The sequence below is a fragment of the Ursus arctos genome, unplaced genomic scaffold (assembly GCF_023065955.2).
Source record: "Ursus arctos isolate Adak ecotype North America unplaced genomic scaffold, UrsArc2.0 scaffold_2, whole genome shotgun sequence".
Lineage (NCBI taxonomy): Eukaryota > Metazoa > Chordata > Mammalia > Carnivora > Ursidae > Ursus > Ursus arctos.
Window position 1 is genome coordinate 67,236,714 of NW_026622874.1, and position 25,023 is coordinate 67,261,736.

General features: G+C 58.4%; 5 protein-coding genes and 3 non-coding genes across 10 annotated transcripts; 3 read left to right on the top strand and 5 right to left on the bottom strand.

Moving 5' to 3' along the window:
* Nucleotides 1–1,470: 1,470 nt before the first annotated feature.
* MSRB1 (methionine sulfoxide reductase B1) lies at nucleotides 1,471–6,393 on the bottom strand. Of its 3 annotated transcripts, none has more exons than XM_026485035.3 (4): nucleotides 6,245–6,393; nucleotides 4,092–4,240; nucleotides 3,643–3,757; nucleotides 1,471–2,358 (listed from the first exon to the last, which is right to left on the bottom strand). In XM_026485035.3, the coding sequence occupies exons 1-4, from the start codon at nucleotides 6,297–6,299 to the stop codon at nucleotides 2,327–2,329; spliced, it is 351 nt and encodes a 116-aa protein (XP_026340820.1). In that variant the 5' UTR covers nucleotides 6,300–6,393; the 3' UTR covers nucleotides 1,471–2,326. The 3 variants fall into 3 exon arrangements, with proteins under 3 accessions (XP_026340820.1, XP_057171344.1, XP_048080904.1); XM_048224947.1 differs by lacking the exon at nucleotides 1,471–2,358 and adding an exon at nucleotides 2,365–3,285; XM_057315361.1 differs by lacking the exon at nucleotides 3,643–3,757.
* A 244-nt stretch (nucleotides 6,394–6,637) lies between these two features.
* On the bottom strand, nucleotides 6,638–15,162 carry RPL3L (ribosomal protein L3 like). The gene is made up of 10 exons (XM_026484971.4): nucleotides 13,485–15,162; nucleotides 12,814–13,006; nucleotides 11,253–11,421; nucleotides 9,906–10,041; nucleotides 8,456–8,642; nucleotides 8,204–8,364; nucleotides 7,896–7,997; nucleotides 7,343–7,438; nucleotides 7,013–7,132; nucleotides 6,638–6,780 (listed from the first exon to the last, which is right to left on the bottom strand). Exons 1-10 carry the CDS (start codon nucleotides 13,611–13,613, stop codon nucleotides 6,724–6,726), a joined length of 1,350 nt encoding a protein of 449 aa, XP_026340756.1. The 5' UTR covers nucleotides 13,614–15,162; the 3' UTR covers nucleotides 6,638–6,723.
* Nucleotides 15,163–15,347: 185 nt separating this feature from the next.
* NDUFB10 (NADH:ubiquinone oxidoreductase subunit B10) lies at nucleotides 15,348–17,959 on the top strand. The gene is made up of 4 exons (XM_026485030.4): nucleotides 15,348–15,617; nucleotides 17,090–17,228; nucleotides 17,444–17,583; nucleotides 17,794–17,959. The coding sequence occupies exons 1-4, from the start codon at nucleotides 15,470–15,472 to the stop codon at nucleotides 17,895–17,897; spliced, it is 531 nt and encodes a 176-aa protein (XP_026340815.1). The 5' UTR covers nucleotides 15,348–15,469; the 3' UTR covers nucleotides 17,898–17,959.
* Nucleotides 17,960–18,078: 119 nt separating this feature from the next.
* On the bottom strand, nucleotides 18,079–19,984 carry RPS2 (ribosomal protein S2). Its single transcript, XM_026485010.4, has 7 exons — nucleotides 19,783–19,984; nucleotides 19,609–19,698; nucleotides 19,278–19,385; nucleotides 18,850–19,023; nucleotides 18,605–18,764; nucleotides 18,285–18,376; nucleotides 18,079–18,195 (listed from the first exon to the last, which is right to left on the bottom strand). Exons 1-7 carry the CDS (start codon nucleotides 19,957–19,959, stop codon nucleotides 18,115–18,117), a joined length of 882 nt encoding a protein of 293 aa, XP_026340795.1. The 5' UTR covers nucleotides 19,960–19,984; the 3' UTR covers nucleotides 18,079–18,114.
* On the bottom strand, nucleotides 18,446–18,578 carry LOC113245447 (small nucleolar RNA SNORA64/SNORA10 family). The gene has a single exon (XR_003312704.1). It is a non-coding gene; the product is annotated as a small nucleolar RNA SNORA64/SNORA10 family (small nucleolar RNA).
* Nucleotides 19,089–19,222, bottom strand: LOC113245446 (small nucleolar RNA SNORA64/SNORA10 family). The gene has a single exon (XR_003312703.1). It is a non-coding gene; the product is annotated as a small nucleolar RNA SNORA64/SNORA10 family (small nucleolar RNA).
* Nucleotides 19,978–24,845, top strand: RNF151 (ring finger protein 151). The gene is given in 6 exon segments (XM_057315111.1): nucleotides 19,978–19,981; nucleotides 20,649–20,779; nucleotides 22,487–22,632; nucleotides 22,952–23,048; nucleotides 23,667–24,118; nucleotides 24,120–24,845. Coding segments are annotated over 6 exon segments (864 nt in total). The 3' UTR covers nucleotides 24,154–24,845.
* On the top strand, nucleotides 20,427–20,553 carry LOC113245443 (small nucleolar RNA ACA64). The gene has a single exon (XR_003312701.1). It is a non-coding gene; the product is annotated as a small nucleolar RNA ACA64 (small nucleolar RNA).
* Nucleotides 24,846–25,023: the final 178 nt, after the last annotated feature.

The window sequence follows — 25,023 nt, forward strand, 5'->3', positions numbered from 1 at the left end:
GACTCACTGGGCCCACCGGGAGACAGGCCTGAGCTGAAAGTCCATTGACCGCCTGCCTCCATCAGCCCTCCTTTGACACAGAGCCTGTGTGTCCCCTGGAATTGGAGTCAGTCCAGAGCCCGTGTCGGGTAGTCCCCGGAAGGTCTGATTATTTCCTTTTCCCCAGTACAGAGCCAGCCCAGTGTAGGTCCTTTTGGGGAAGGCTGGGAGAAAGATTCACATTATACAATTTTGGGCAATGTACCAAGATCCGTCCTCATGGGCACCCTCCCTCCCTGGGTCTGTACACTGGCTCAAGGCTGGGAACCGACTGAGGAGGGATCGTGACTCTCCACTTCTAGGATTCCAGTTAGACTTCTGGTCCCTTGACCTGGAGCACCTCTGCTCGTTCAGATAAGAGCTCAGGAGGCTTCGCACCTATTTCCCTTCCAGGAACACCTGAGCAGCTAGCTGACCGCCCAGCTCCGTGCGTCTCACACCATGCTGACCGGCGCTCCGACTCCATGGCAGTCCCAGTAACCATGCTGGCACGTGACCGCTGCCCCTCGGGATCCAGTGACCCCATTGCACTTTGTGTTCCCAGCTCACTGGCAGTCCTGTATGTAATTTCTGGCCTCGAGAAGATGCTGGGGCTTCCTCACAGTCACGGTGAAAGGCATGTCCTCTGGACCCCGAGGTGGGGGAGCGGATTTTAAAGGATAAATCCACTCTGACACTCCCATTGCCCTAAGCCTTTGAACCCTCCCCTCCATCAAAGTAAGGCAGTGCTGGCACGTCCCCTCCATTTAGCGCAGGCAGCCTTCTGGGTCACGTCTCGGCCAACAGAGCAACCAAACAGTTCGAGCCCCTCTCATCCCCTGAGCTGCACCATTAAACCTTGAATCTCTGCTTGGTGAGCCCCTGTCAATAAATACAGCCTGATCCAACTTTATATTCCTTTCACCACCATCCCACCTCTTAATATCCGTTCTTACACACGTTCCTGGATTTGTCCATAGCATTTGGAAAAATCCTGTGTTTCTTCTGCAGGACAGGCTACCTCCCCACGGTTGGCATTGTGACCTCCCCCTACAGGGCAGGAGCATGCGTCTGTGGCCCTCCCGGGGCCTCTCTGCCTGCTATATGCTACCACCTGGGAAGCTCTTCTTGCTTTTCTCACCTGTCACTGCTGAACTGGGATGACCCTGCCCTCGGCATTCTCCTCCCTGACCAGGGGGGCCAAAGCATGAGCCCCCTAATTGCCCCTCCACACAGTCTAGCATCATTGCTCTGCCGTAGACAGTCACAGCCGGACCGTCCCCTGACGGTAACGTCCTGTCTCCTCAAGCATGCCGGAACGCCCTGAGGGGCAGGGAGGCCCGTCTGCCTCATGGTTGCCTCCCAGCAGCAGTCTGCACCTACTCGATAAATATTTGTGGGACAAGTGAAACAAGGTGTCCTGGCTCCCGATGGGAATGAAGACATCAGGCCTGGGTTCCATTTGTTTACTGATCTCCTGAGGACTCCAGGGAGGAGTTACAAAGGGAGGGGCTCTGGCGTCACCCACCGTCCCAGGCGGCAAGAGCTTCCCAGCGTGCGCAAGAAGCCACAGCCCCGCTCGTGAGAAGGTGTGAACTCTGGGCTGTGAGCTCCCCGGCCCTGGCCTTGCACAATCAGGGTAATGGAGCAACAGCCACTTTCCTCAGCCTGAGTGAGGCAAGGTGCACCCGGCCAGATTGGGAAACAGGGCTGAGGGTTTCTCCTCTCGTAACTGAGAGACCAGAGGTCTGTCCCCTTGGCCCGCTCCTCCAGCGGGTCACAGATCTTCACCACTCTGGCTGCCTGGAAGGGTTTAACCAGAGTGAATCATGTAGTGACCGGAGCTGGGGCAGCCGCCAAGGGCTGCCTCCCTTTGCATTCTGTCTCCCAGCATGACCTGGGAGAATGGGCACGAGCTTTGGAAAGGGCCAGAGCCCATCTCAGAATCGGGTCCCAAAGTGATGAGTCCAGACAGGCAGGGAGAGGGCAGTGGGCTGAGGAGAAGGTGGGGTGTGCCATCATTCGAGGGCAAGCTAGGCTTAGAGCCCACCTCCTTTAGACTCCCATATAAGCAGGAGCCTAAGGTGAGCCCACAGTTGGGCCCTCCAGGCCCATCATGGCAGCAGGCTATGGGCCATCATGGAAAACCAGCACTCTTCCCAAAGAGAACACGCGCAGAGCCAACACCCCCTGATGTTCCAGCTAACCCCCTCCCCTGTCTGAATGTCTGGGGTTCCAACTCCAAGGTGGGATGGCCGGAGTGTGACCACAGGGCAGTGTCCAGCTGGAATGGGTACGCTCTGCCCGCCTATGGCTCCTGAGAGCCAGAATTTCCTTTGCCTAAAAGAAAGGAGGGAGGGCAGAGAAACACAAGTCACTGCTACATTACGCTTTAGACGCCATCTTCTGCTCTAGCCAGCCCACTCCAGCCTGCAGGACAGGGCAGCTGGGAGGACCCAGGCACCCAGCTTGGGGGAGTCTGTGTGTCCCATTTTTCCCTGAGATCCCCAGGAGAGCCCAGTCTCTTCCTCCTCCACAGGACAAAGGACACTAATTACAAAAGGGCAGAATCATGTCACACCCTATCATCGCCAGCCCTACCAACACCCTCACTTCCCCCCACTTCCCCAGGGACGACAGCGGGCACGGGCTGTCAGCAACCCCATTTTACAGAGGAACAGACTGAGGTTAGAGACTGGCCACGATCCTGCTGGCGGCATGTGGGGAGCTGGGATTTGAGCTACAAAGTGTAGTGAGGAGTCCAGAGGGGCTGGCTGTGCAGAGAGACGTGGGCTGGCTTGTGAGCACCTGTGTGAGGTCAGAGGGGATGTCGCGCTCAGATAAAGCTCATGTGGGAAACAGCTGCCCGAACAGCCAGCACACGGAGCCCTGCTTTCCCAAAGCTCGAGTTAGGCCACTTGCTTTTATGTTTCATTCACGCTATACACACGTTCCCCACATTAGTAAGGCAACGGCTTTTCTCATAGTGAAAATCCTCTTTGGGTTTCTTTCAGTTAGTGGAAACAGGTGCTAACGTATAAGGTCTTCCACAACAGTGCAGTGGCACAAGGGAAACTTTCAGGAAGCAGGAGACTCTCTTCACTTTACACCACTCTGGCTGACGAAAAGTTTAGAGTGGGAGAAACCCGCAGTAAGCATATGGCCCACAGAAGCACACATGTGAGCACTTACTGCATACCAGGCCCCGGAGCACCACATCAGTGCAGCTGTCCTTAGGCCTGTGAAGGCGCTCTGCGAGCACAGCCACTGTGCAGAGGAGGGGGCCCGCTCAGAGAGGCTGAGCAGCAAGCTCGTGGCCACACAGCCCCCACCCACCGTCCCTGCCTGCCCCCCGGTCTCCGGGAAGGGCCAGGCCTGCACAGAAAACCCTCTGCCACATCCACCCTCAGATGCCCTTTGTCAGGGCACAGGTGATGAATCAGGACACCTGCCCCCTTGTCCTTGCCCTGCAGCCACCTTTTGGGATGGCCCTGGGCAGCTCCTGGGCAGTGTGCTTTGGGACCCCCATGATTTGTCACCGTAAGTGGACGAGAACAGTGTGCCCCCACCCCTGGGCCTCTAAAATGTCACAGGCCTGTGCCAGCTGCCAGAAGGCGACCTCACCTTTCGGGATGAACTTCAGCGAGCTGCTAAATATTCAGAAGCGGGACTGCCCCGGCTTGGGGCCATCATTCAGGAACTCATGGCCCAGCCCGTTCCCACACCTGCCACAGGACACCTGGCAAGACCACAAAACAACTGTGCAGTGGCCCCTCCTACCATCAGTAGATGGTGACTTCCCCACACCCATTTCCCAAAGTAACTGCTGGCAGGAGAGGTTGACTTCCGTCCTGGAGCCGCACAGGAAAGCGGTCCTGTTTCCGTTTCCATCAGGACCCCAGGCTTTCCCAGGAGTTTGGGGGAGCAGCTCCCCTGGCTGAGGCCAGAGGCCTGGAGTAGACAGACTCTAAGCCCCTAGAGCTGTGGGGGGAAGCACAAAGAAGGACGGAGTGGCCAGCCCTCAGGCTCTCCCTGGCCAACACCCCCTCGGCACCCCCTGCTGCTGCACCCACCTTTAAGGCTGTAGGTGAGTTGCGTTCCGGATGCTTGGCCACACTATCAGCATGAATGGTCTCAGTGAAGGCGGGCCACGGGGATGAGTGTGCGTACTTTGAGCGGCTGGAGAAAAGCTCATAGCCACACTTGGCGCACACGTAGACACCTGGGGCAGGAGGAAAGGCAAAGGCACACACATTGGCTCCAGCCTCTCTGGGGTGAGCTGCCGAATCCTCAGGCCTAGGAGAACAGAGCAGTGTCCCCGTTTGCAGGGTAGCCTGCACATCCTCCCCACGCCCCCACCTGCCACCCCCAGGCCTGCGTATTGGCTCTGTGGAGAACACCCCAGTGAGCTCACACCCAGCGGTTCTTAGCATGCGGAGCCCAGGAGAGTCGCTTTTCACTTATCTCACTGACTCTTATCAGTAGTCCTGTGAGGTGCACCTTTCCGTTTTAGCTTTGCCGTTTTGTTTAAGTAGCCGGGCGCCCATGCCCTCCGTGGGGCTTGAACTCATGACCTGGAGATCAAGAGTCACGTGCTCTACCGCTGAGCCAGCCAGGCACCCCTTTTCCCGTTTTGTTTTTGTTTTTCAGATTTTTTAATTTATTTATTTGTCAGAAAGAGAGAGGGAGGCAGAGGGAGAAGCAGAATCCCCGCTGAGCAGGGAGCCCAATGCGGGACTCCATCCCAAGACCCTGGGATCATGACCTGAGCCGAAGGCAGACACTTAACCCACTGAGCCACCCAGATGTCCCTTGTTTTGTTTTTTTAAGAGGACTTTTCCATTTTAGAGATGAGGCAACTGAGTGATACAGAACACTCCACTCGAGGGTGTGCAGTCAGGAAGGAGCCCAGTGGCCTGATGAGGACACAGCATGCCCACCCCTGTGGGCCCCAGCTCCCCTCTTCCCAAGTGGCCATTCCTGATGCCCAATGAAGCCTTGAGCTGGACTCCCAGTTGCTGGCCTGCTCTCCACATGGGAAGAGAATGGTCCCAACAAGAAGGTCTCCAGGCCAGACAGAGGGCCCAGGAAGACAGAGGGCCAGGGAAGAGAACAGGTTTTAACCTGTCCCCAAAAGATCACTTTGAGGAAGGAGAAAAGATGTTGTAATACTGACTCGCAGAACAGGTAATCACTTGGGGCCCCTACAGGAGTACCCAGCACCCACAGCCCAGCCTGAGGACAGCCTTCCCTGGAGTCCATCAACCACTCAGCCTCAGCCAGCAACTGGAGACGGAAGCAAAAAGGACTAAGGAGCTGCTGTGGGACGGAACTTCCAGCTTGGCAGAGCAGCCTGAGGACCACTGGGGTCCCACAGCCAGAAGGGCTCAGGGGAGGTCTTTGCCCAGAGATTCCTATGTCACAGCTGACATCCACAGATGTCCAGTGTCACAGCCCAGCCCCCTAGGGGGCTGACACCCAACAGATCCCACCCCAGGGACAGCACTGCCCTAGTCTTGCCTGTGGGCATGTTTTTACCAAATTAGTCCATTACCAGGCGGCACAGCCCAGGAGGGTACATACCAAGGCCTCTCAAAGCCCGGGGCCAGGGCTGACGGTTGTCCATGCCCCAAAACACCCCTACCCCTATTCCCCCCGCCTCCACTTGGGATGCCTGGTCAAACTTCACTGGCTCTTAGTGGCTTGGCGGCTGTGCTGGTTGCCCAACCCCAGGGCCCTGGGCAGATTGGGGAAGCACCCAGGCGGGCACACTGGGTCCGAAGGGAACGCTCTGTGCTTGCCGCCTTACCCTGCGGGTCCCAGGAACAGGGGAGGGGCAAAGGCAGGGGTATCATTCGGGGATGCCTTTGGACAAGATCCTCCATCGTGTCCCGCTGAAGTCCAGATCCTAATCCGGATCCGCCCCACCCCACACCGGCGTCACCCCTTCCAAGTACCATGACCCCACAGATTCCTCCCGGAAACCGCCTCGCTCACGCACTCCTCGAAGTCAGCGACCCCTTCTCTCTAGTGTCCCCTCTCCCCTCGGGTACCCCTACTTTCCAGGCCCCCAGGCCCCTCCCTCCTCCGGGACTCCCTTTACCCACACTCGCCCCCCGTGGGTCTGCCCTTCCGGGGTTCCAGGGCTCCACCGCCGCTCGAGGGCAGCGACGCCCCCTGTAATGCACGCTCCGCCCCTGTCCTCCCAGGAGGTCACAGAGCATACCCGGCTCAAAGTGGTTCTGGAAAACCTCGCCCCCGAAGAAGCTGCAGAAGGACATGGCGCCAGCAGATCAGCGCCGCATCCGACCCCTGGGACAGATCCGAGGCCACTGGCCTGCGGCAGCCCGGCCCGCGCCCGGGGTTCCGCCCCTCCTCCCGAGGACCAATCACTGCCCGGAGCCTGCCGGGCGCACACGAGGCCACGCCCCTCCAGAGGACCAATCACGTTCAGGGACGCAGAGACCCGGCGCAGGGCCCGCCCCCTAAGCCCCGCCCGAGCGCCAGGGGGCGCCGCTGAGCTGCGCTGGGTTGGGGATGGTACGAGCGGCAGGGTCCTTCCTCGAGTCAAGCCGCGGGCCACCCGCCTTTCCGTGCTGCCAACTCTGAGACACGCGGGCACAGTCGCGTCCGCATTTTATTAGACAGCGGGCACAGGCGGGGGTCGCGCTGCGCTTCCTTCAGGCTCCCTCCATCGCAAGCCGCCTACAGGTCTCTCGAGGTCTCTGGCTTTTCCTTCTCAAGATGCTTCTTCTGGGGACCCTGGTTGGAGGGTTGGAGGAGACAGGAGCGCTAGCCACGGAGGTCGAGCCGGCAGTACTGCCCCTGGCCAGCTGCGGCTCGAATCAGTGCCCAGGGCTGGGCTCCTACAAGCCCCATGGGGGGAGGCGTGCCGGGGGCGCCCCCGCCGCGCTCATCTGCTCTAGCGGCCCCGCTCCGCGCGCGGCATGGGTGTGCGGGCTGGGGCCAAAGAACAAGGCGTGGGTGGGCTCACCATGAAGACCCTCTTCTCTTGAGCTGTCTGGAAGCGGCCGTGGCCAAACTTGGAGGTGGTGTCGATGAACTTGAGCTCGATGTTCTCCAGGGCCTGGCGGCTGTGGTGCACCAGGAGGGACTGGGGGTCGTGGGAGAGGAGAGCCGGATGTAAGGTCCTCCCCCACCGCCTCCCCCACCCCCAGTCCACACCGGGAAGGTCTCGTTCACCCAGCTCCTGCCAGAACCCCTCCCTTTTTGCTCTTCCCATCCCTACCCTCCTCCGAGCAAGGCGCAGGACAGGGAGGCCAGCCCCCCCAACCCTCCCACGGCCCACCACAGAGGCGCTGACCTTCCTCAGCGTGATGACCCGCTTCTTGGTGCCCGCAATGCAACCCTTCAGCATGACGAAGTCGTTGTTGACCTCCCCATAGTGCGGGAAGCCGCCCTGCGGGAACATGGGTCAGGATCCAGAGCACCAAGCCACTGTCGAGTTAGGGGCAGCTGCAAGCCCTAATGACTGCAGCCAGCCGCCAGCCCCAGGGCAGCACCCTGGGTCACTAATGAGGACAGCATCTGAGCCACAGTCTGAGTCCTTCCTTACCTCATTTCACAGTCCACATTTTAGTGAGCCAGAAGCTGAGACTCAGGGACACGGAGTCCCTTCTTCTGGGCCCCATAGCTGCTGCATATGCAGCTGGGATTTGAACACGGGTGGCCTAAGCCCAAGGCCACAGTTGCCGCTGCTGCACCCACACCCGTGACAGCAGCTGGAGTGTAAGCCGTCTGCAGAGGACACTTCGCACGGGATTGCTCACCCAAGTGGCCGCTCTCTGGGGCCTGAGCTCTTGGGGAAGGGCAGTACCCCACACGCCTGCTCACACACGCACGCCACGCACGCTCACCAGTGGTGTAATGGACTTGTCAGTCACGTCGTAGCTGGTGGACGCATTGTTCTTGACCACCTTCCCATCCTCCTTGTGCAGCCCCCGGCCAATACGGTAGATCTGCCAGGAGAACAGGCCATGTGGCAGGCAGCAGGTGGTCTCCGGAGCCAGGGGCATGTCTGTACCCACCAGCAGGTATGCTTAGACCCAGGCACTGGCAGGGGTATTTCAGAGCCTGTGGGGGGCCAAGCAGTGTCTGGGTCACGCACCCCACCCACTGGGGTCTGGTCATGAGTGTCCCTATACCACCGGGACTGTGGACACACCTTCTTGTTGAGCTCTGTACGGTGGTGGTAACCCTTCTGCCCGGCCCGGGCAATGGAGCAGCCCACGCGGGCAGGGTGCCAGGCGCCAATGCAGGCCACCTTGCGCAGCCCCTTGTGGGTCTTTCGTGGCAGCTTCTTGGTATGCCAGCGGCTTGTGACCCCTGCATGGGGGGGTTAGTGGTTGAGAGGCTAGTCTGGCCCCCACCCCCTTCAGGGAGCCTTCCTGAGGCCACCATCCCCACCCAGGCCTACCTTTGACACCCCGGCCCTTGGTGACGGCAATGACATCAATGATCTCACTCTGGCTGAACACGCTGTGCACCGACACCTGCTTCTCTAGCCGGGCCTGGGCCCAGGCCACCTTCTCAGCCACCGTGCCACCATTCAGCTGGATCTCCATGATGTGGGCCTTCTTCTGCCGGAAAGGCAGCAGCTTCATCTGCAGGACAGGGCACAGCCAGTTGTTCACAGTTCCGAGGCTCACAGCCCCCATTTGCAGACACGGCATGATTGGCTGGTGACCCCCAGCAGGCTTTCCTGCCTGCATTCATTCAACAGATGTTCCAGTGCTCTGGTCTGTCTATATGCTATGTTCTGTGCTAGGCACTGGGGATACAGCATGGAAGGAGGCAGGCAGAGTCCTGGCCCTCATGGAGCCACTATCCAGTTGGGAGACAGAAATCAAGTAAATTCTTCCACAGGGTGAAGTATTCTAATGGAATATTGGGGGCAGACAATAAGGCAGTCAGGAAGGACCCCTCTGAGGTGACACCAGTAACAAGAAGGAGCCACTAAGTGAAGATCTGAAACTATGGGGAGCAGAGGGAACCGCATGTGCAAAGGCCCTGTGGCAGGGAGTTGGTGGGACGGAAAGGAGACCAGGGTGTGTAGACCATGGTGAGCGAGGAGGAACGTGGTGCAGGATGAAGTCAGAGGTGAGCAAGGGTCTGCCCGTGCAGGTCTTGTGGGGAGAAGCTTGGCCTTTATTCTAAGTGAGGGTATGAACCCAGTGAGGTTCATACGTTTAGATATCTCTGGCTGCTGCTGTGTGAGGCAGGCTGTGGCGACACGCATAGTGCTCAACAAGTACTTATAGAGCACCTACTGCATACAAGGCACAGCACTGAGCAGGCAGCCGTGGCCCCTGCCCCCAGGGAGCTCCAGTCTGTCAAGGGAAATGGACATGACCAACGACACGCATAGCCAGGAAAAGCAGGGGAGGGGCAGGGTGCTGCTCCTGGCCTACGCAAGCCTTCCCTGAGGACAAGACGCCAAGGAGTGTTCCAGAATAAGCCAGAAGGTGTTAGTAAGCTGTCAGCCCACATCAAGCCAAACCCCACGTTCGAATGCTGGCTCACATACACACTTGTGCAGGCCCCAGAGGGAGGTGGCTGGCCCTCTACACTGGACGTCTGGCAGGAGAGCCGGGCCTTTCAGGACATGTGAGGGCCCTGGTGGAGCCCTAGGCATGGCGGGTGCCCCACAGCCGTCAGAGCACACTGACCCCCAGCAGGCCATCCCTGGGGCGGCGGCCGGCCAGCACGGCCTGTCACCCAACACTTTGGGCCCATGCCCCAGGCTCGTGGTATTTTTAGGCTGACATTTGCCAGGGCTCCTGGAAGCTGGGGTGGAGGAGAGTGTGGGAGGGTGGGTCCGGGGCGTGGGCTAGCAGACCGGGTGTGGACAAGGTGGCGGGACCGACCTGAGTGTGCACGATGACTCGGATGACCTTGCAGTACTTCTTCATGGCGGCGAAGTCTCTCTGCAGCTGCTTCTTGCCGTTGGCATCCCGCCACCTCTTGCAGGCCTTGGTAAAAGCTTTCTTCTTGCTTTTGTGCCTGAGCCACACGCGGAAGACACTTAGAGGGGCCAGCCAGGCCAGCTCCCCAGGCCTGTCCGGGCCCCACAGGCCCACAGCCCACCAAGCAGGGCTCTTAGAACAGTGCGTGTTCCCTTCTCCCTCCCTCCCTCCCTGGGGAGGCCGCTGCTGGGCCCTCCCCTGGGGTCCCCAGGCTGCTTCCAGCCACCTGCTGCGAGCACAGACTGTCCCTCCCTTCCTGGGTCTTGGGTTCCTCCTCTGCAGAGTGGACACCTTCCTGCCTCCTGAGGCCCGAAAGTGAGCGTCAGATGTGCAAAAGCAGGAGGGAGGGGTGTGCTGGCCAGCCCCACCGCCACCTGCCCACGTTGCTAGAGCTGCAGACCCCACTTGTAAAGCCAGTGGCCAGTACTGGCCGGGCACCACGCCGTGTCGTGCCTAACCCTCACCCAAGCTCCAGAAGCCGGACATATGGTCCCCGTTCTACAGATGAAGAGACCAAAGTTCACAAAGTCAAAGCCCCTGGATGAGGGCAAGCTGGTAACAGGGGAAAGAGTAAAACCAAGGCCTACTGGCATTTGGTGAGCATTTGCTGTGTGCCCCTGTGACCCGCACAGCAGCCTGCTGACACAGGCACCACTCCACCCCGCACTACCCCAGCTGATGGTGCTGTGAGGGAGGGGCGTGATCTAAGAGGCTCGAGGAGGTCGGCCAGCTTGCCTGCGGTCTTACAGCCCGCTCTGGCTCAGGGACTCAAACTTGTCACTTCCCACAGAGGGCCAGGACAGGTGTGCCTCCAACTCTGTACGGATGGGGGTGCCTGTGAGGTTCTTTGGGCAGGTGGGCCTCCCTTTCAGGACTTAGTGGCAGGGAAGATCTAAGGCCCCAAAACACCTTTCTTTCTGAAAAGAAGAGCTTGTCAGCTGGCTCTTTCCCTTTTTCATCCTGGCTGCTAGGAAACTCTGAGCCAACTCTGACATTCCATCAATTGGTCCCCTAATTTAATGCTGAGGATGAGAACACTTGCTTCCTCTCTTTCTCTATGCCAGTTTCTACTCCAGTCCCCTAGAACTCATCTTCTACTGAAGCGAAGGTAACCTCCCCCACACACTCGTTCCTGCCTTCCATGCACTGCGGACATGCTCCTGCCCGCCCACCCCCACCATGCCAGTACAAAGCTGGGGACGGAGGGACCGCCAGCCCACGCGTGCTCCACCCGAGGGCGGCCCTCACCAGTCCTTGTAGAAGCGGCGGCGGCACTCGTCACTGAGGTGCTCTGCAAAGATGGTCTTGAAGCTCCGCAGGCCTCGAGGGGTGGCCACGTAGCCCACCACGCCTACCACCACCAGAGGTGGTGTCTCCACAATCGTCACTGCCTCCACTTCCTCCCGCTTGGAAATTTCTAGATGAGACCCAGAGACAGGAGCATGCAGGAGGGCCTCTGGGGCCCATAAGGAAAGGGGGTACCGTGGAAGAGCCAACTACAGCCCCTCCTGCCCAAGGGAGGATGGAGCACCAGGGCCTCAGTGCCCCCACTGACCTCCAGCCCCCAGCCTGCCCACTCCCTGCCCCTTCTCTCTCTGCTCCGCCCTGGGCATGGAGCAGGTGCTGGGCAGGGCCCCTCAGGCGGTCTATGCTGGCTCTGGCTAGAGATCTCAGACAAGGCCTGACCTGCTCCCTGCCTCAGTTTACCCACCAGATCATCTGGAAATGGGCTAGGAGAGCCAACAGTCCGGGCAGCATCCCCCAAAGGGTAGGGTTGGGATTCCTTAAGTGGAGTACACGCCAACATTTTTAATTTCTAGAAAAATAACTATAATTTGTCCCAAAGCAATGATTTTGTAGATGTTATTATTGACACTAATACAAAGTAAAAGTGAATGTTTAAAATATATATTAGGAGTGGGACGTCTGGGGGCACAGCTAGTGGAGCATCGGACTCCTGGTTTCGGCTCAGGTCATGATCTCAGGGTGGTGAGATGGAGCCCCACAAGGGCAAAGGCCGGCTCTGTGCTCAGCGGGGAGTCTGCTTGAGATTTTTTTTCCATCTCCCTCTCCCCTGTCCCTCCCCACCGCTCGCACATGCTCTCTCTCAAATAAATAAATCTTTAAAAAGGAAATTAAAATCAAACATATACGAGGAGAGATGAACAGATGGGCAGCTGCTAAGAAGTCGGAGGGGTGGAGGGGAAGCTATAAAAGGGCCACGGCAGGAAGGACCCCTGTGGGGAAGGAATGCTCCGGGGCAGCGCACTTACCCGGGGCAGAACCACAGAGAACTAAATGTGGGTACAACGCACACGCCCCAACCCAGGAAACCTGAACAGGATGGGTAGGTCGTATCCATGTCGATACCTGCTTGTGACCTATTACCATAGTTGTATAAGCAATTTCCATCGGGAGACTGGGCAGAGGGTGAGTGGGCTCTCTCTTAGTCCTTCCAGTCACATGTGAGCCTACCATGAACTCTAACCAAAAAGTGTATGGGGGCACCTGTGTTTGAGTCGTAGCTCCTGCCCTTACTAACTGGGCAACCAGCAGGTTTCCTAACCACTTCATTTCCTCATCAATAAACTGTGAGCCAGCACAGAACACACCTCAAGGTGTGGCCCGTGGTTAGGGCTCAGTGACAGTGTCCTGACTGTGGCTCCCACGGGCAGGGCCTTGCCCTTTCTGGGGCTGCTTCCCCTTCTGGACCCCAGTCCTGGCTCCTAGCCTGTGCAAGTCTTTCCAGATCCCCTGGCAGGCAGGGGTGGTCCACACCCTCCCCATGTGTCCCCCTGCAGCCACTCACTGAGCCCAGGCCTGTGCACCTCTCGGAGAGTGTGCGTCATGCCCGCCTTGTAGCCCAGGAAAGCCGTGAGGTGCACGGGCCGGCTGGGGTCATCCCGAGGCCAAGTCTTCACCTTGCCCCGGTGCCGACGGCTCCTCTTGTGGGGCAGGAAGCCCAGGTGTCCGTGCCGAGGTGCAGAGAACTTACGGTGGGACTGGGGGCAGAAGGGGAGAGAGGTCAAAGCTGGGGTGTCCCTGGTGGGGCGGCTGAATGGGCCCAGAGCCCAGACCCAGAGAAGTGAGTTAGAGACCCTGGATGGGGTCCTGGTGGTGTTCAGTGCCTCCCTCTGTCCATTGGAAAGGAGGGAATGTTGGCTCAGGGGCAGTGTCTTAGGGACAGAGCCAGCACCAAGCTCTCTTCACCCACAGGCTTCCTGCTTCAGTGGGCTCAGCCTGCTGGGCCCAGAAGGGACAGGCCCACACTGTGGCTGAGGGTTAAAGGGACAGGGGACCACTGCCATCTGTCCATCTTCCTGCCCATTCTAGGCCTAGCAACCTGAGCTCTGGCCCCGTGTTGTCCCCTCGGTCATCTACTCCCTCACAGGCCCAAGGACCATCCCTGCTGGGAGACACTCCAGAAGCCCACCTGCCCTCCCAGGAAGCCGGCTGGCTCCTGCCCGCCAGCCCACTGACCATGGCAGCCGGTCCCTGTAGGTCAGGCAGGGAAGGGGCCTCCCGACAGGCGCTGGAGGTCGAGTGGCAGGGCCAGAGCGCACAGCAGGCAGCTCCCAGATTTAGCCCCTGGCAGGGGAGCTTGGTCATGTCCTGTGGCAGGCACAGGCTCCAGTGCCAGCAGCAGGCCTGGCCCGGGGCGGGGCGAAAGCGGGCATCTGATGGGCAGCCTGGGTGGGGATACCTGGAGCCAGGCTTGTCACTCCTGTCCTCAAGGGCCCGGGGGCTGGGTCCCGCTCACTTTATTTTCTGCCTCGTGTTACCCTCCCAGGACAGAACACCTGGGCCTGGTAAGGAGTCAAGGAACCCCAGGTGGGGAGGGGGCTTCTTCCAGGCTTGCTGTGAAGAGGGTCTGGTCCAGGCATCAGGCAGTGAGGCACAGGGAATTCCTTTCTTGTGCGGAGGGCGGTGAGCTGGGGCTGGACAAACTGTGAGGGGTGCTGTGGGCGGGGGTGATAATGGCTGTGATCCAAGAACAAGGAGTCTATATGGTTATGAAGTCCTGAACCTGGAGAATGAGCTGTACAGGCCTAAAATGTCTCTGAGAGCTGTAGGCCTTGCCTTGCTGATGCTAAGATTCTGCACGACTCGAATGTCGCAATTCTCTGTTGCTGCTGTTGTTACTCACGAAGCCACTTGTCATACTTTGGGCGACCCCAAAGGAATACAATCCTGGGAAGGGGCAACCCTCAGCCCCCCCGAGGGGCCCAGGGGAGAGAGGCTACCTGCGAGCAGGAAGCACGGGAGGGATGCCCGCAGGCTCAGCACAAAGGGAATGCCGCCGCGGGTGCTGAGGCCGGGCACACTGTGCGACACGCGGCCTTGGTGGGACGGACGCCAGGCGCCAGGCGCACAGGCCAAGAACCAGAGGGCGGGCACAGAGCCGCGAGCTACGTGGGTGCCTCCCTCTCATTCGCCTCATCCCGCTTCTGCTACATGGTCTGCAAGTCCCTCTGCTGGCTAGAGTAGCAGTGGAGAGCTGCCAGCCCGTGCTTTCCTTCAGCCGAGGTCTCTGCTTTCTCCCGTTCTTCTGGTGAGCCAGCACGGCGGCAGCGGCGGCTCCGGCCTGATCTGTTGGGTTCCCTTGTTCAGTCCAGTGTTGTAGCCCAGTGTTGAGATTCCTCTGTTCTGGGGGCGCCTGGGGGGCTGTCCGTGAAGCGTCTGCCTTGAACTCAGGTCATGATCTCAGGGTCCTGGGATCGAGTCCCACCTTGGGCTCCCTGGTCAACAGGGAGTGTGCTTCTCCCCTCCTCCTCCACCGGCTCCTGCACTCTCTCTCTCAAATAAATAAATAAATAATCTTAAATAAATAAATAAATGGTTCTTTTGGTTGGCCAGCATGTGTTTCTAAGAGTTCATGATCTCACGACTTGCCATGTCCATGATCACTGACTCTGTGCGTCCATAGAGCTGATGGCTCCATGCCCCTGGCCCCAGCCTCTGGGCGTGAAGTGACCAGCACGTTCCCTGGTACCGACCAAACGGAATGAATAGTTTACTGATTCCTGTGTCCGTCTTGTCTTAGAATGTAAGCACGAAGAAAAGTAAAAAAGAAAAAAAGAAAGCAAGCAGGGGCCTCTGCTTTCTTCACCAGAGTATCCCAAGCGCCGAGACCAGCGCCCAGCACACGGAACGCGGCACCGAAAGGGAAAGGGGGGTTCCCGTGTGCGGTGCTGCCGCGGCCCACCATTGGGCAGGCCGAGGAAACTACAAGTCCCATGGTGCCTCGCGAGCGGCGGTCGCCCTGCTCAGACGCAGCCGCTCTAGGGTGTTCTCTGCGGCGGGCGAACTACAAGTTCCATGGAGCCTCGCGAGCACCGCCCCCTCCTCACGCGCAGGCGCAGCCGCGCTAGGGCGTCCTCCGCGAAGGGGGAACTAGGCCGTGGGACTCAGGTGGAGGCCGGGTTTGTGCGTCCGATACTGGATCCTCCCCGCGCGCCGCCGCCATGCCGGACAGCTGGGACAAGGACGTGTACCCTGAGCCCCCGCGCCGCACGCCGGCGCCCTCGCCGCAGACTTCGCTGCCCAACCCCATAACCTATTTGACGAAGGCCTTCGACCTCCTTGTGGACCGGCCCGTGACCCTAGTGAGAGGTACGGACCCCATCCGGGCCTCGCCGCTCCCCAGGGCCCCTCGCCGCCCTTCGGCTTTCCCTGCACCCCTTCGCCCAACCTGGATACCCCGCCGCACCCCGGGCTTCGCCCCCGTGACCAGCCCTCGCCGTCCGCACCTGCAGGCCCCGTCGCCTCCTTGGACCCCCCGCCCCCCACCTTCACTGCACTCTAGGAACGCCCCTCGCCCCTACACCAAGACCGCTCATTGCTTTCCGGCCCCTGCCGCCTGAGGAGCCCTCCGTGCACCCCTGGTCTCGGGCCTCGCCCAAATACCAGGGGCTGTTTGCGGATCGCAGTCTGGCCAGGGTCTTGCTAAACCGCATTCTTCCTGCACGCTTTGCATCCTGCATTGTGGGCAGAACGCAGTCAGCAAACGGGTGTTGAGGGGTTCTCTGCCAGCCTTCTGCACGCCTGCAAAATGACCGGGGTGGTCAGGTGCTGGCCGCGGTTCCCTCAACCTAGATGTGCTGTGACTTGTACTCCGTGCGTGCTCCTGCTTAAGAGCCGTCCAGATCCCCCATCTCTGGTCCACCCCATGCGGATGTTTAAAAGAGCTCTTTGTGGCCCCGTGTGTTGTTCAGCTCGCTCAGTGGAGTTAGCAGCGCGAGCGCACTCTGCCCTGAGTTACTAGTGTCAGGCAGTTCTTCCATGCATTTAACTGGTTCATTCCTTCAACAGCCCCGCCACCCAGGTACCGCGATGCCCCCATGGCTCCTTAGAATAAATTCGGCAGATCAGACCCCACATCTGGAAAAGGCACAGCGGTGGACCCACTCATTTTCTTAGAAAGTGTTTTATGTATCTGGAGGGATGAGATTTCAGTAGTTCCAACTTGTCAGTTCCTGGGTGGGGACCTTGAGGCCAGAAGGTCAGTGGCGGCAAAACTGGGTTGGGGCCTCTGCCTACAGGGAAAGACCCTGTGTTGTGGGGACCTGTAAAAGGTAGGACCTGTAAAAGGATGTGGGCTTGCAGAGCATGGGTACAGAATCCTGATTTCTCTCTGGGCCTCAGTACTCTGTATCGAGACCTACCCCCTAGGATAATACACATGGTGCCCGGCTCCCAGGAAGCCCTCCGTAAACAGACCTCACCCTTTGTAAACCAGCCACACCTGTTGAGTCTAATTGGCAGTCTTTGTAAAAGCTGGAAACGTCTGGGCAGTCTGCCCTTTTCGTGGCTTGTGAGAAAGAATGGAGCTTAGAGCACATTCTTTTTTTTGTTTTCTTTTAAGATTTTATTTGACAGAGAGAGACAGGGAGTGGGAAAGGAAGAAGCAGGCTCCCAGCGGAGGAGCCTGATGTGGGACTCGATCCCAGAACGCTGGGATCATGCCCTGAGCCGAAGGCAGACGCTTAACCACTGAGCCACTCAGGCGCCCCTTAGAGCACATTCTAACTGTGGCCTATCCAAACCAGTGGGGCCTTTGGAATCTGGGGGTTTTTTCTTTACAGAGTTTATAGAGCGGCAGCATGCGAAGAACAAGTATTACTACTATCACCGGGAGTTCCGTCGTGTGCCAGACATCACCGAGTGCCAGGAAAAGGATATCTTGTGCATGTTTGAAGCAGAAATGCAATGGAGAAGAGACTAGTATGTCTTGCCTGTGGGTGTCCCTTAGTTAGGAAACACTGAGCCTTGCTCAGTGAGCATCTCCTGTTGGGCTCTCATCCCCCAGGGATACCATGGGATGGTGGTCAGCTGCTGAGAATCCCTCCTGGGGTTGGCCCAGGTCTTGAGGGTGGAGGGGCCAGACAGACAACAGACCATAAGGAAAGGATTTCTTGTAAACCACTTTTTTCTTTCAGTAAAGTCGATCAAGAAATCGTCAACATTATCCAGGAAAGGCTGAAGGCCTGTCAGCAGAGGGAAGGTGAGAGCTACAGGCAGAACTGTGCCAAGGAGCTGGAGCAGTTCACCCAGGTGGCCAAGGCCTACCAGGACCGCTGTAAGCAAGCCCCCACCCTGGCCTGATCCTTCAACCCTAACATCACTGCCCAAATTGTGCTGGTTGGTTGGGGGGGTAATTAAGAGAATCACTATACCCTAGGTCCCTTCTCTGCTCAGTAGCTTAGCTGTTTCCTCCCCACTTCTGAAGAGCCTGATCTGTATTCTGGTTGATTTGGCCCATGACTTCCCTCCCCCACATCTCTCCCAGATCACGACCTGGGGGCCCATTATTCTGCCAGGAAGTGCCTGGCAAAACAGAAGCAGCGGATGCTGGCCGAGAGAAAAGCAGCCAAAGAGGCCGCTGCTGCCTAAAGCAGCTCCTTGAGCACCTTCACTAAGCTACTATACTACTACAATAAAGAGTAATTAAGAAACGTGTTTCTAGTGTCACCTTCAGTCCCCCAGCCTGGACCTACTGACCTTACTGGTTCCATCTCCCTTTAAACCCAGCTACAACTAAACTCATAAGAGAAATAAACAAAAAGCACTATTAACAAGCTTTAGTTCACTTTATTTTTCTTGTATAAAACTATGTGGTGGCCACAGCTGGAGCCTGGGTCCTCTGCACAGAGACTCTGGTGTGGGTCTTCACAAGATGGTCAGTGAATTCCTAGAAAAACAGACAAGGCTTTAGTTGTATCCACACCCCAGCACCCTGTGCACTTGTCTAGACTAACGAGCTGGCTGGGCAGGCAGTACCTGATAGGGAGACTTGGTGAACACTGTCTCCTTCCAAAGGTCAGGGGTGAGATAACTGTAGGTCTTGGAGATGGCATCAAAAGTAGCTTTGGCTGGAAGATAGAAAACGGCAAGAGAGGGTTGGTAGATTCATGTTACCCAACACCCCAGATGCAGATAGAGAATGTTGCGCTCCTAGGAACAGAGAGGCCACTTGGGGCCAGTCTGCCGTGCATTAGGAGGGCCTTCCTCTCTCTCTCTCTGAAAATACGCCAAGCACACACACACAGTATGATTAAGCGGAGCTGAGAGAGGCCACAACCTCTGTGTGGGCCACTTACCAAAGTTCCCCAGGGTGGCAGTGCAGCCCCTGGCCGAGGTGTAGCAGTCGTCGATACCGGCCATCATCAGTAGCTTCTTGGGCACAGGGGCTGAGACGATGCCAGTGCCTCTGGGGGCAGGGATGAGCCGCACAAGCACAGAGCCACAACGGCCAGTCACCTGCAAAGGGCGGAACCAAGTCAGGAGATGGCCTATGGAGAGTGCCCCAGAGCAGGACCCATCACTCATTACCCCCCAAGCCTACCTTGCACGGGACAGTGTGGGGCTTGCCGATCTTGTTTCCCCAGTACCCTCGCCGCACGGGGACGATGGAAAGCTTGGCCAAGATGATGGCCCCACGGATGGCAGTGGCTACCTCCTTGGAGCACTTGACACCCAGGCCAACATGTCCATTGTAATCTCCGATGGCAACAAATGCCTATGAAAAGCCTGAGATGGTTGGTGGTCCACTGGCCAGCAAGGCATCAGCACCCACCAACCGGGACCTGTGGCACCCCTCAAGGAAAGAGTGGCCACCATGAGGCCACCCTGAGGTCCTGAGAAGATCCTTTCTCTCTCTCCCCATTACGAAAGCCACGCGTATAGTAACAAGCGTGACCATGCAGAGCTGAGAGAGTCTCACCAAGCCCCTTAGCAGAAGCAGCTCAAGAACACACAAGGTGACTAACAAACCTTGAACCTGGTCCGCTGGCCAGCACGGGTCTGCTTTTGCACAGGCATAATCTTCAAAACCTCATCCTTGAGGGATGCTCCCAGGAAGAAATCAATGATCTCAGATTCCTAAGGGATAACAAGATTGGAAGAAAAGCGTTTACTGGAAAGCTCAGGAACCACCTGTGACCATTCCCCCTTGAAAACCCCCTCCCACCTTCCTGAAACGTGGAGCCTTGGTGGGGGTGAGCAGATCCCATCCCTGGACCCCAGGCCAAATAAGCCTCCTGGTGCCAGACCTGCCAACGCCCCTGCCCCGTGGGTTGGGGGGTGGAAAGGACCCCCGCGTTACCTTGATGGGTAGGGAGAAGAGATAAATCTCCTCCAGGGACTTGATCTTCATGTCCTTGACCAGGCGGCCCAGCTTGGTGACGGGGATCCACTGCAGGGGAAAAGGCGCCGGTGACTACGGTCGCCCTACCGGGCCGCCCACGGGCCCGTCTCATGCGCGAGGGCCCGAACCTACCTCCTTGTCCTCGGCCTTGCCTCCGCGAGCTCCGCGGCCGCGGCCCCGACCACGGCCGCGACCGCGGCCGCGGCCCCGGATGCCGCTGCCGAAGCCTCCGCGGAAGCCGCCGCGGCCTCCCATTCCAGGGCCCCCAGGCCCTCCGGGGCCTCCCGCAGCACCGGCGTCATCCGCCATTTGCTGAAAGGGACGAGAATGGGCCAGTCAGCGAGACCCTGTCACCTGCGGCCGCCCGGGGCCGAGACTCTAGCCCAGGGGTGCAGCTGCGCCAGACCGAGCCGCGCCGGATGGCCGCAGAGCCCCGCCGCCCCCGCCCGCGCGCCGCCGCCGCCGCCGCCGCCGCCGCCATCAGCAGCACAAAGACTCACGTGTTCTCTCGGAGAAGAAGGCCGAGACCTCGCAGTGGGAGTATTTATAACACGCCAAGTGCCGCGAGATCTCGGCTGCCCCGCCCCAGCGCGAGTTCGCCACGGGCCTATAAGGACGGTGGGCGCACGCTCCCCGGTGTCCCCGCCCGCTCCGCGTGCACTAGCGCGCCTGCGCGTCTGCGCCCGCGCGGTTCGGCTGCCTGGCGCTGCTAGGTGGGTTCGCGCCCAGCGCCCCCTGCCTCGCCGCGTCTCTGGGTGGGTAGCTGGGAGGTTGGCGTTGGTTGAAAATCACCCGCGGCTTTGGTCGTGGCCGCGGGTGAGATTCGGCGCCGAGAGCCACCGGGGGCCTCAGCTCACCGCCCACTCGTCCGTGTGGGGAGGTGAAACCCAGGCCCCGACACGCGCCCCGTCGGCCCCGGCCTATGTGTACTCTGGCCTCTGGCCTCTGACCCCTGACCCCGTGTTCTGCCCGCAGGCCGCCGACGCTCCGACCGTGAGGCCCACGCCGCCAGGACCGCGGGGAGAGGGGAGCTCTGAGTAAAGTTGTCGGTCTGAGTCCTGCACGTTGGGGGTGTTCCTGGTCCCCCACCCATCCGCTTGGAGGTGCATATGTGGGCGCGGGGAGCAAGGTATGCAGTGGAGGGGAGACCCTATGGGACACCTCCTCTTGCCGGCCAGGCCACCTCCGCGTCGGATGCCACAGAGGGGTACAACTTGGGGCCCGGGGGCTGGCAGGTGACTCCTCCGTGGCATCCCGTGAGTGGCAGGGCCAGATCTGAAACCCTGGTGTGTTTCACACACCTCATAGCTTCCACGATAGCAGATAAAGTACCTTTGAGCTTGAGGGCAGTTGGGCTGGGCCACCAACCCACTAGCAAGTGTGACAATGAAGGGAAACATCCCTAAGGTGGAGTAGGGAGGCTAGAAGGGGGAGTCCTACCACTCAACGTCAATTACAGAGCCCCACAGGGAAGGATGTAGGGATTACTCCTGCAACTCAGCCAGTAAGAAACAGTCATCACCCTGAACTCTTGTTTTTCTCCAGTGGACTTTGATGCAAATAGATCCCTCCCAACTTTTTTTCTTAATGAAATAAAGTTTCTTTTCTTTGTTTGTTGGGGGCTTGCTTGTGGTTTTGCCATAGTTTGTGTGTTCTGAATTGCAATTCTGTTATTCCCAAATAAACACACTTTTGCCAGTGAAATAACTTTTACTTTTAAAGTTAACCCAAGAGTGAGAGTGTAAGATTCCCACCTGAAGGGCTTGCTTTTGTTGGCCCCTGTTGCTCTCAGGAGGGGAATAGGGTCTTTAGGATTTGGTGAGCTTGGTACCTAGTGCTGCTGAACGTGCGGTTCTCTGTTATATGCTTCAGGTGTGGGATCATGGTGGTTTCCCAGGTTGAGGCTGATGTCCCCGTGTCTTCTCAGAGGCCTGCCCACGTGGTCAGAGCCTATCTACTCTGGAAGGCTTTCCCACAGAGTCGGCCCTCCACTATGGTGGAACCACAGGTTGCATGGGAATCTGGTGCTCACTTCCCTCCTGATCTGCACTCTGCAGCTAGCTCCATGAGTCTTAGATCCTAAGAGATCTGATGGTGGGTCAATGGCAACAGTTCGTGGGCTCTTGGAGATCTGGCCTGGGCAGCACTATTTGAGGAGGGAGAAGGGAATGATGCCTGCACTCCTGCCAAAGCCTCAGCTTTGGGGAAACAGTCCTCAGAAGTTTGGTTCCCAGCCTAGTGCTGCTTGGGGATTACTTGTCAGCCACTCCCAAGACGGGCAGGTCCAGACTACCTATCCCTCAACTACGAGCAAGGGCCAGATGGTACAGGATCCCAATGGGCACTGAGCCAGGGCTGTGATTGGCCTGAGCTAGACAATGCCACTGTGAGGTCGGCCCACTCTTGCTGTGAAATGGAGGCTCCTGAGCCCTGGGGGTCAGTGGAGCTGCCGTCCAGACACAGATCATGGTGAGCCTGGGACCCTTTTGCCTCTGGCCCTTAAATGTGTTCCTAATTTGAGACCTGCCCAAAGCTGGATCCCATTCCTCACCCTGAGAAAGTGAACAGTGGGTTGCAGACTCCCAAACCAAGACAAGGAAACCAATCTTTGCGAGGGCTCTGGCCAGGTCTAACTCCAGGCCAAGGCCAGCTTCTCCAGCTGGGGACTGGTAGTCTTGGAGGGTCTTGACCCTCACAGCTACCCCCTCAAAGTGGGTGCTGACCCAGCCCTCCACTTGGGGCTCTCATGGCCCACCTCCCCATTCTGGGGTTTTCCTCTGGGTAAATGGCTGGATCCTGGTCCAGCCAGGCCCTGATTTTGGCCTGGCCTTTGCAGAGTGGCGGCTATGATCTCAACCTCTTCGCCAGCCCTCCCGACTGCAACTTCCTGTGCTCCGTGTGCCATGGGGTTCTCAAGAGGCCCGTGAGGTTGCCATGCAGCCATATCTTCTGCAAGAAATGCATCCTCCGGTGGCTAGCCAGGTGCTAGTGGGCACCCAAGAGGCTGGGAGGACAAGGGCAGGGCTGTGTCCATTCCTATGGCCCGGAACAGAGAGGAAGGTGGACCAAGCATTAGGTCACAATGGGCATAAGAGTCAGCTTCCAAATCTAGGACACCGAAGTATGTGTGTCCCTGCACCCTGTAGTACTTACAGCCCGTGGCCCCCCTCAGATCTGAGTTCCCCGTGAAGTCCTCATGCCTCTTCCAGCTTGAGAGAAGGGACCACCTGGGAAGGTGTGTTGCTGTCTCTTGGTCCCTTCCCACTCCCAACACTCCCCACCCCACGCTCCTGCCTCCTAGACAGAAGACCTGTCCATGCTGCAGGAAAGAGGTGAAACGGAAAAAGATGGTCCATGTAAATAAACTCCGGAGGACCATTGGCCGCCTGGAAGTCAAGGTAGCTTGAAGCACCCACTCCCAGCACCCTTGTAGCTCCTGCCAGGGGAGGGACAGAGCAAGGAGAGGGGGTAAGGAGAATCCTATCCTCAGAACTGAGTGTTTCTGCTCCAGCAACACTGACTACAGCCTCAGGGTCATCAGCCCTGCCAGAGTTTGAGTCCCATTTCTACCACTTACTTGCTGTGTGACTTTGGGCAAGTTACCTAACCTTTCTGAGCCCCAGGGGCTCAGCTGTAAAATGGGGATTATACAGGATTTTTAGAGGATGAAGTGTTTGCTGTGCTGGCCATCACCCCAGTCCCTTAATTTTACAGATGAGGAAACATTAAAAAAAGTTGGCTTGTGTACAACTGCAAGATCAACCCAGCCATGTGTCTGTGCCCCCACCCCACCCCAAGTCTTCGGCCCTGTGCACCTGCTCCCAGAGGTCTAGATTCTTCCCACCTCCAAACATTTGCCCAACTATTTCCCCCTCCACATCATTGATGCCATTAGAGCTTGGCAGGCTCTTAGTTCAAGAACATCATGGATGGGGGATTCTGTGTAAAGTAGGCCGCTCCAGTTCTGGCCAACTCCGACCTCGTTTGGCTCACATGGTGCTCTCCCCCACCCTCAGTGCAAGAACGCGGAAGCTGGCTGCTTGGTGACGTGCCCCCTGGCCCATCGAAGGGGGCACCAGGACTCCTGCCCTTTCGAGCTGCAGGCCTGCCCCAACGAGGGCTGCACGGTACGGGTGCCACGTGGGGCCCTGGCTGAACACCGGCAGCACTGTCAAAGTGGGACACAGCAGCGGTGCCCACTGGGCTGTGGGGCCACCCTGGGCCCCATAGAGCGCGCACGCCACAACTGCTACCGCGAATTGCGCGACGCCTGGAGCCAGCGTCAGGAGCGCAGCCGGACCCTGGTGCTGGGCCTGCTGCGGCGCATGCGCAAAGTGCACCGCACCACCAATCTCATCCGCAGGCAGCTGGCTCAGCTCGGAGACTTCCTGGAGGACGAAGCGCTCCTCGTGGGCGCCCCGCAAGGGGAGGCCGAGGCCACCCCAGAAGGCAGCCTTGGGGTGGAGGTGTGGGGGGCCCAGGGCCAAGGTACCTTGTAAATAGAGGAGTAAATAAAAGCAGAGCCCAGGCCTGGCCCGCCCTGCCACCTCTGTGCTTGCCGGCCTCACAGCTTTATCCCATTTGCCACCAGTCCCCCTTCCAGGCACTACTGCCTTCCCCACGTGGGGACACTGGCCTTTCTCCCTGGGCCGCTCTTGCCCAGAAGGCTCTTCTCCTTGCTCTCTGTTTGCCTGGTCTCTTTTCTCTCAGATGCCTCTTCCTCGCAGAGGTTTTACCTGATACCCTCACAGTCTCCTTCCTGTTACTTCTACCAGTCTTTTACCCAACCTCCCAGCCGGTCACACAAACAGCTCAAAACCCTGAACTAGGAAAAGCCCAGGCCTCACAATGACTCCCAGGGAACGCCCATTATCTCTGACATCCTGCCCGCATAGTCTCCATACTCCCTATAGCCACAAGCACCGTCCCTCCAACAGTCACAGGAGTCCCTGCCTCACTCGCTCAGGTGACACCCTACCTCCCCCCCCACCCTTAAAGGTGCACCTCCTGCACTCCGCTCCACCCGTTGCCCTGATCTGTTCTTTCCATGGCACTAACCGCTGAACGCTCCCGATTATTCCTTGCCCGTCCTCCGCCAGCCCTCTCTCCTCTAGCACCCGCTTCTCTGATGCCTCCCAAATGTCTAGAACAGTGCTTCGCACATAGAATGTGATCAATAAATATTTGAGAGACTCTTAAGTTACCCGATTTATTCATTGACCTGCGATATGTATCACACCCAAGCCTGCGCTTGTACCCAAATCCCAGAATGCCTACTTTAGTAAACATTTCCTACGATTCCTTTTTAAAATTTCCACTAAAAGGCAAACAGCGGGCAAACCCCGTGCCATGCAGTCCGCCAACCCCGAAGCC

What these genes read in the sequence shown, in the direction of transcription:
- MSRB1 (XM_057315361.1), bottom strand. Translation starts at nt 6,299, where the DNA reads ATGTCCTTCTGCAGCTTCTTCGGGGGCGAGGTTTTCCAGAACCACTTT. An exon ending in CCAGAACCACTTTGAGCCGG is followed by an intron (nt 4,241 to 6,244) that starts GTATGCTCTGTG and finishes CTCCTGCCCCAG; the next exon opens with GTGTCTACGTGTGCGCCAAG. An exon ending in ACTCACCTACAGCCTTAAAG is followed by an intron (nt 2,359 to 4,091) that starts GTGGGTGCAGCA and finishes CCTTTCTTTTAG; the next exon opens with GCAAAGGAAATTCTGGCTCT.
- RPL3L (XM_026484971.4), bottom strand. Translation starts at nt 13,613, where the DNA reads ATGACCAAGCTCCCCTGCCAGGGGCTAAATCTGGGAGCTGCCTGCTGT. An exon ending in CAAGGGCCGGGGTGTCAAAG is followed by an intron (nt 8,365 to 8,455) that starts GTAGGCCTGGGT and finishes CCCCCCATGCAG; the next exon opens with GGGTCACAAGCCGCTGGCAT. An exon ending in ACAAGTCCATTACACCACTG is followed by an intron (nt 7,439 to 7,895) that starts GTGAGCGTGCGT and finishes ATGTTCCCGCAG; the next exon opens with GGCGGCTTCCCGCACTATGG.
- NDUFB10 (XM_026485030.4), top strand. Translation starts at nt 15,470, where the DNA reads ATGCCGGACAGCTGGGACAAGGACGTGTACCCTGAGCCCCCGCGCCGC. An exon ending in ATGCAATGGAGAAGAGACTA is followed by an intron (nt 17,229 to 17,443) that starts GTATGTCTTGCC and finishes TTTTTCTTTCAG; the next exon opens with TAAAGTCGATCAAGAAATCG. An exon ending in CAAGGCCTACCAGGACCGCT is followed by an intron (nt 17,584 to 17,793) that starts GTAAGCAAGCCC and finishes CATCTCTCCCAG; the next exon opens with ATCACGACCTGGGGGCCCAT.
- RPS2 (XM_026485010.4), bottom strand. Translation starts at nt 19,959, where the DNA reads ATGGCGGATGACGCCGGTGCTGCGGGAGGCCCCGGAGGGCCTGGGGGC. An exon ending in TCTTCTCCCTACCCATCAAG is followed by an intron (nt 19,386 to 19,608) that starts GTAACGCGGGGG and finishes GTTATCCCTTAG; the next exon opens with GAATCTGAGATCATTGATTT. An exon ending in CCCACACTGTCCCGTGCAAG is followed by an intron (nt 18,765 to 18,849) that starts GTAGGCTTGGGG and finishes CGCCCTTTGCAG; the next exon opens with GTGACTGGCCGTTGTGGCTC.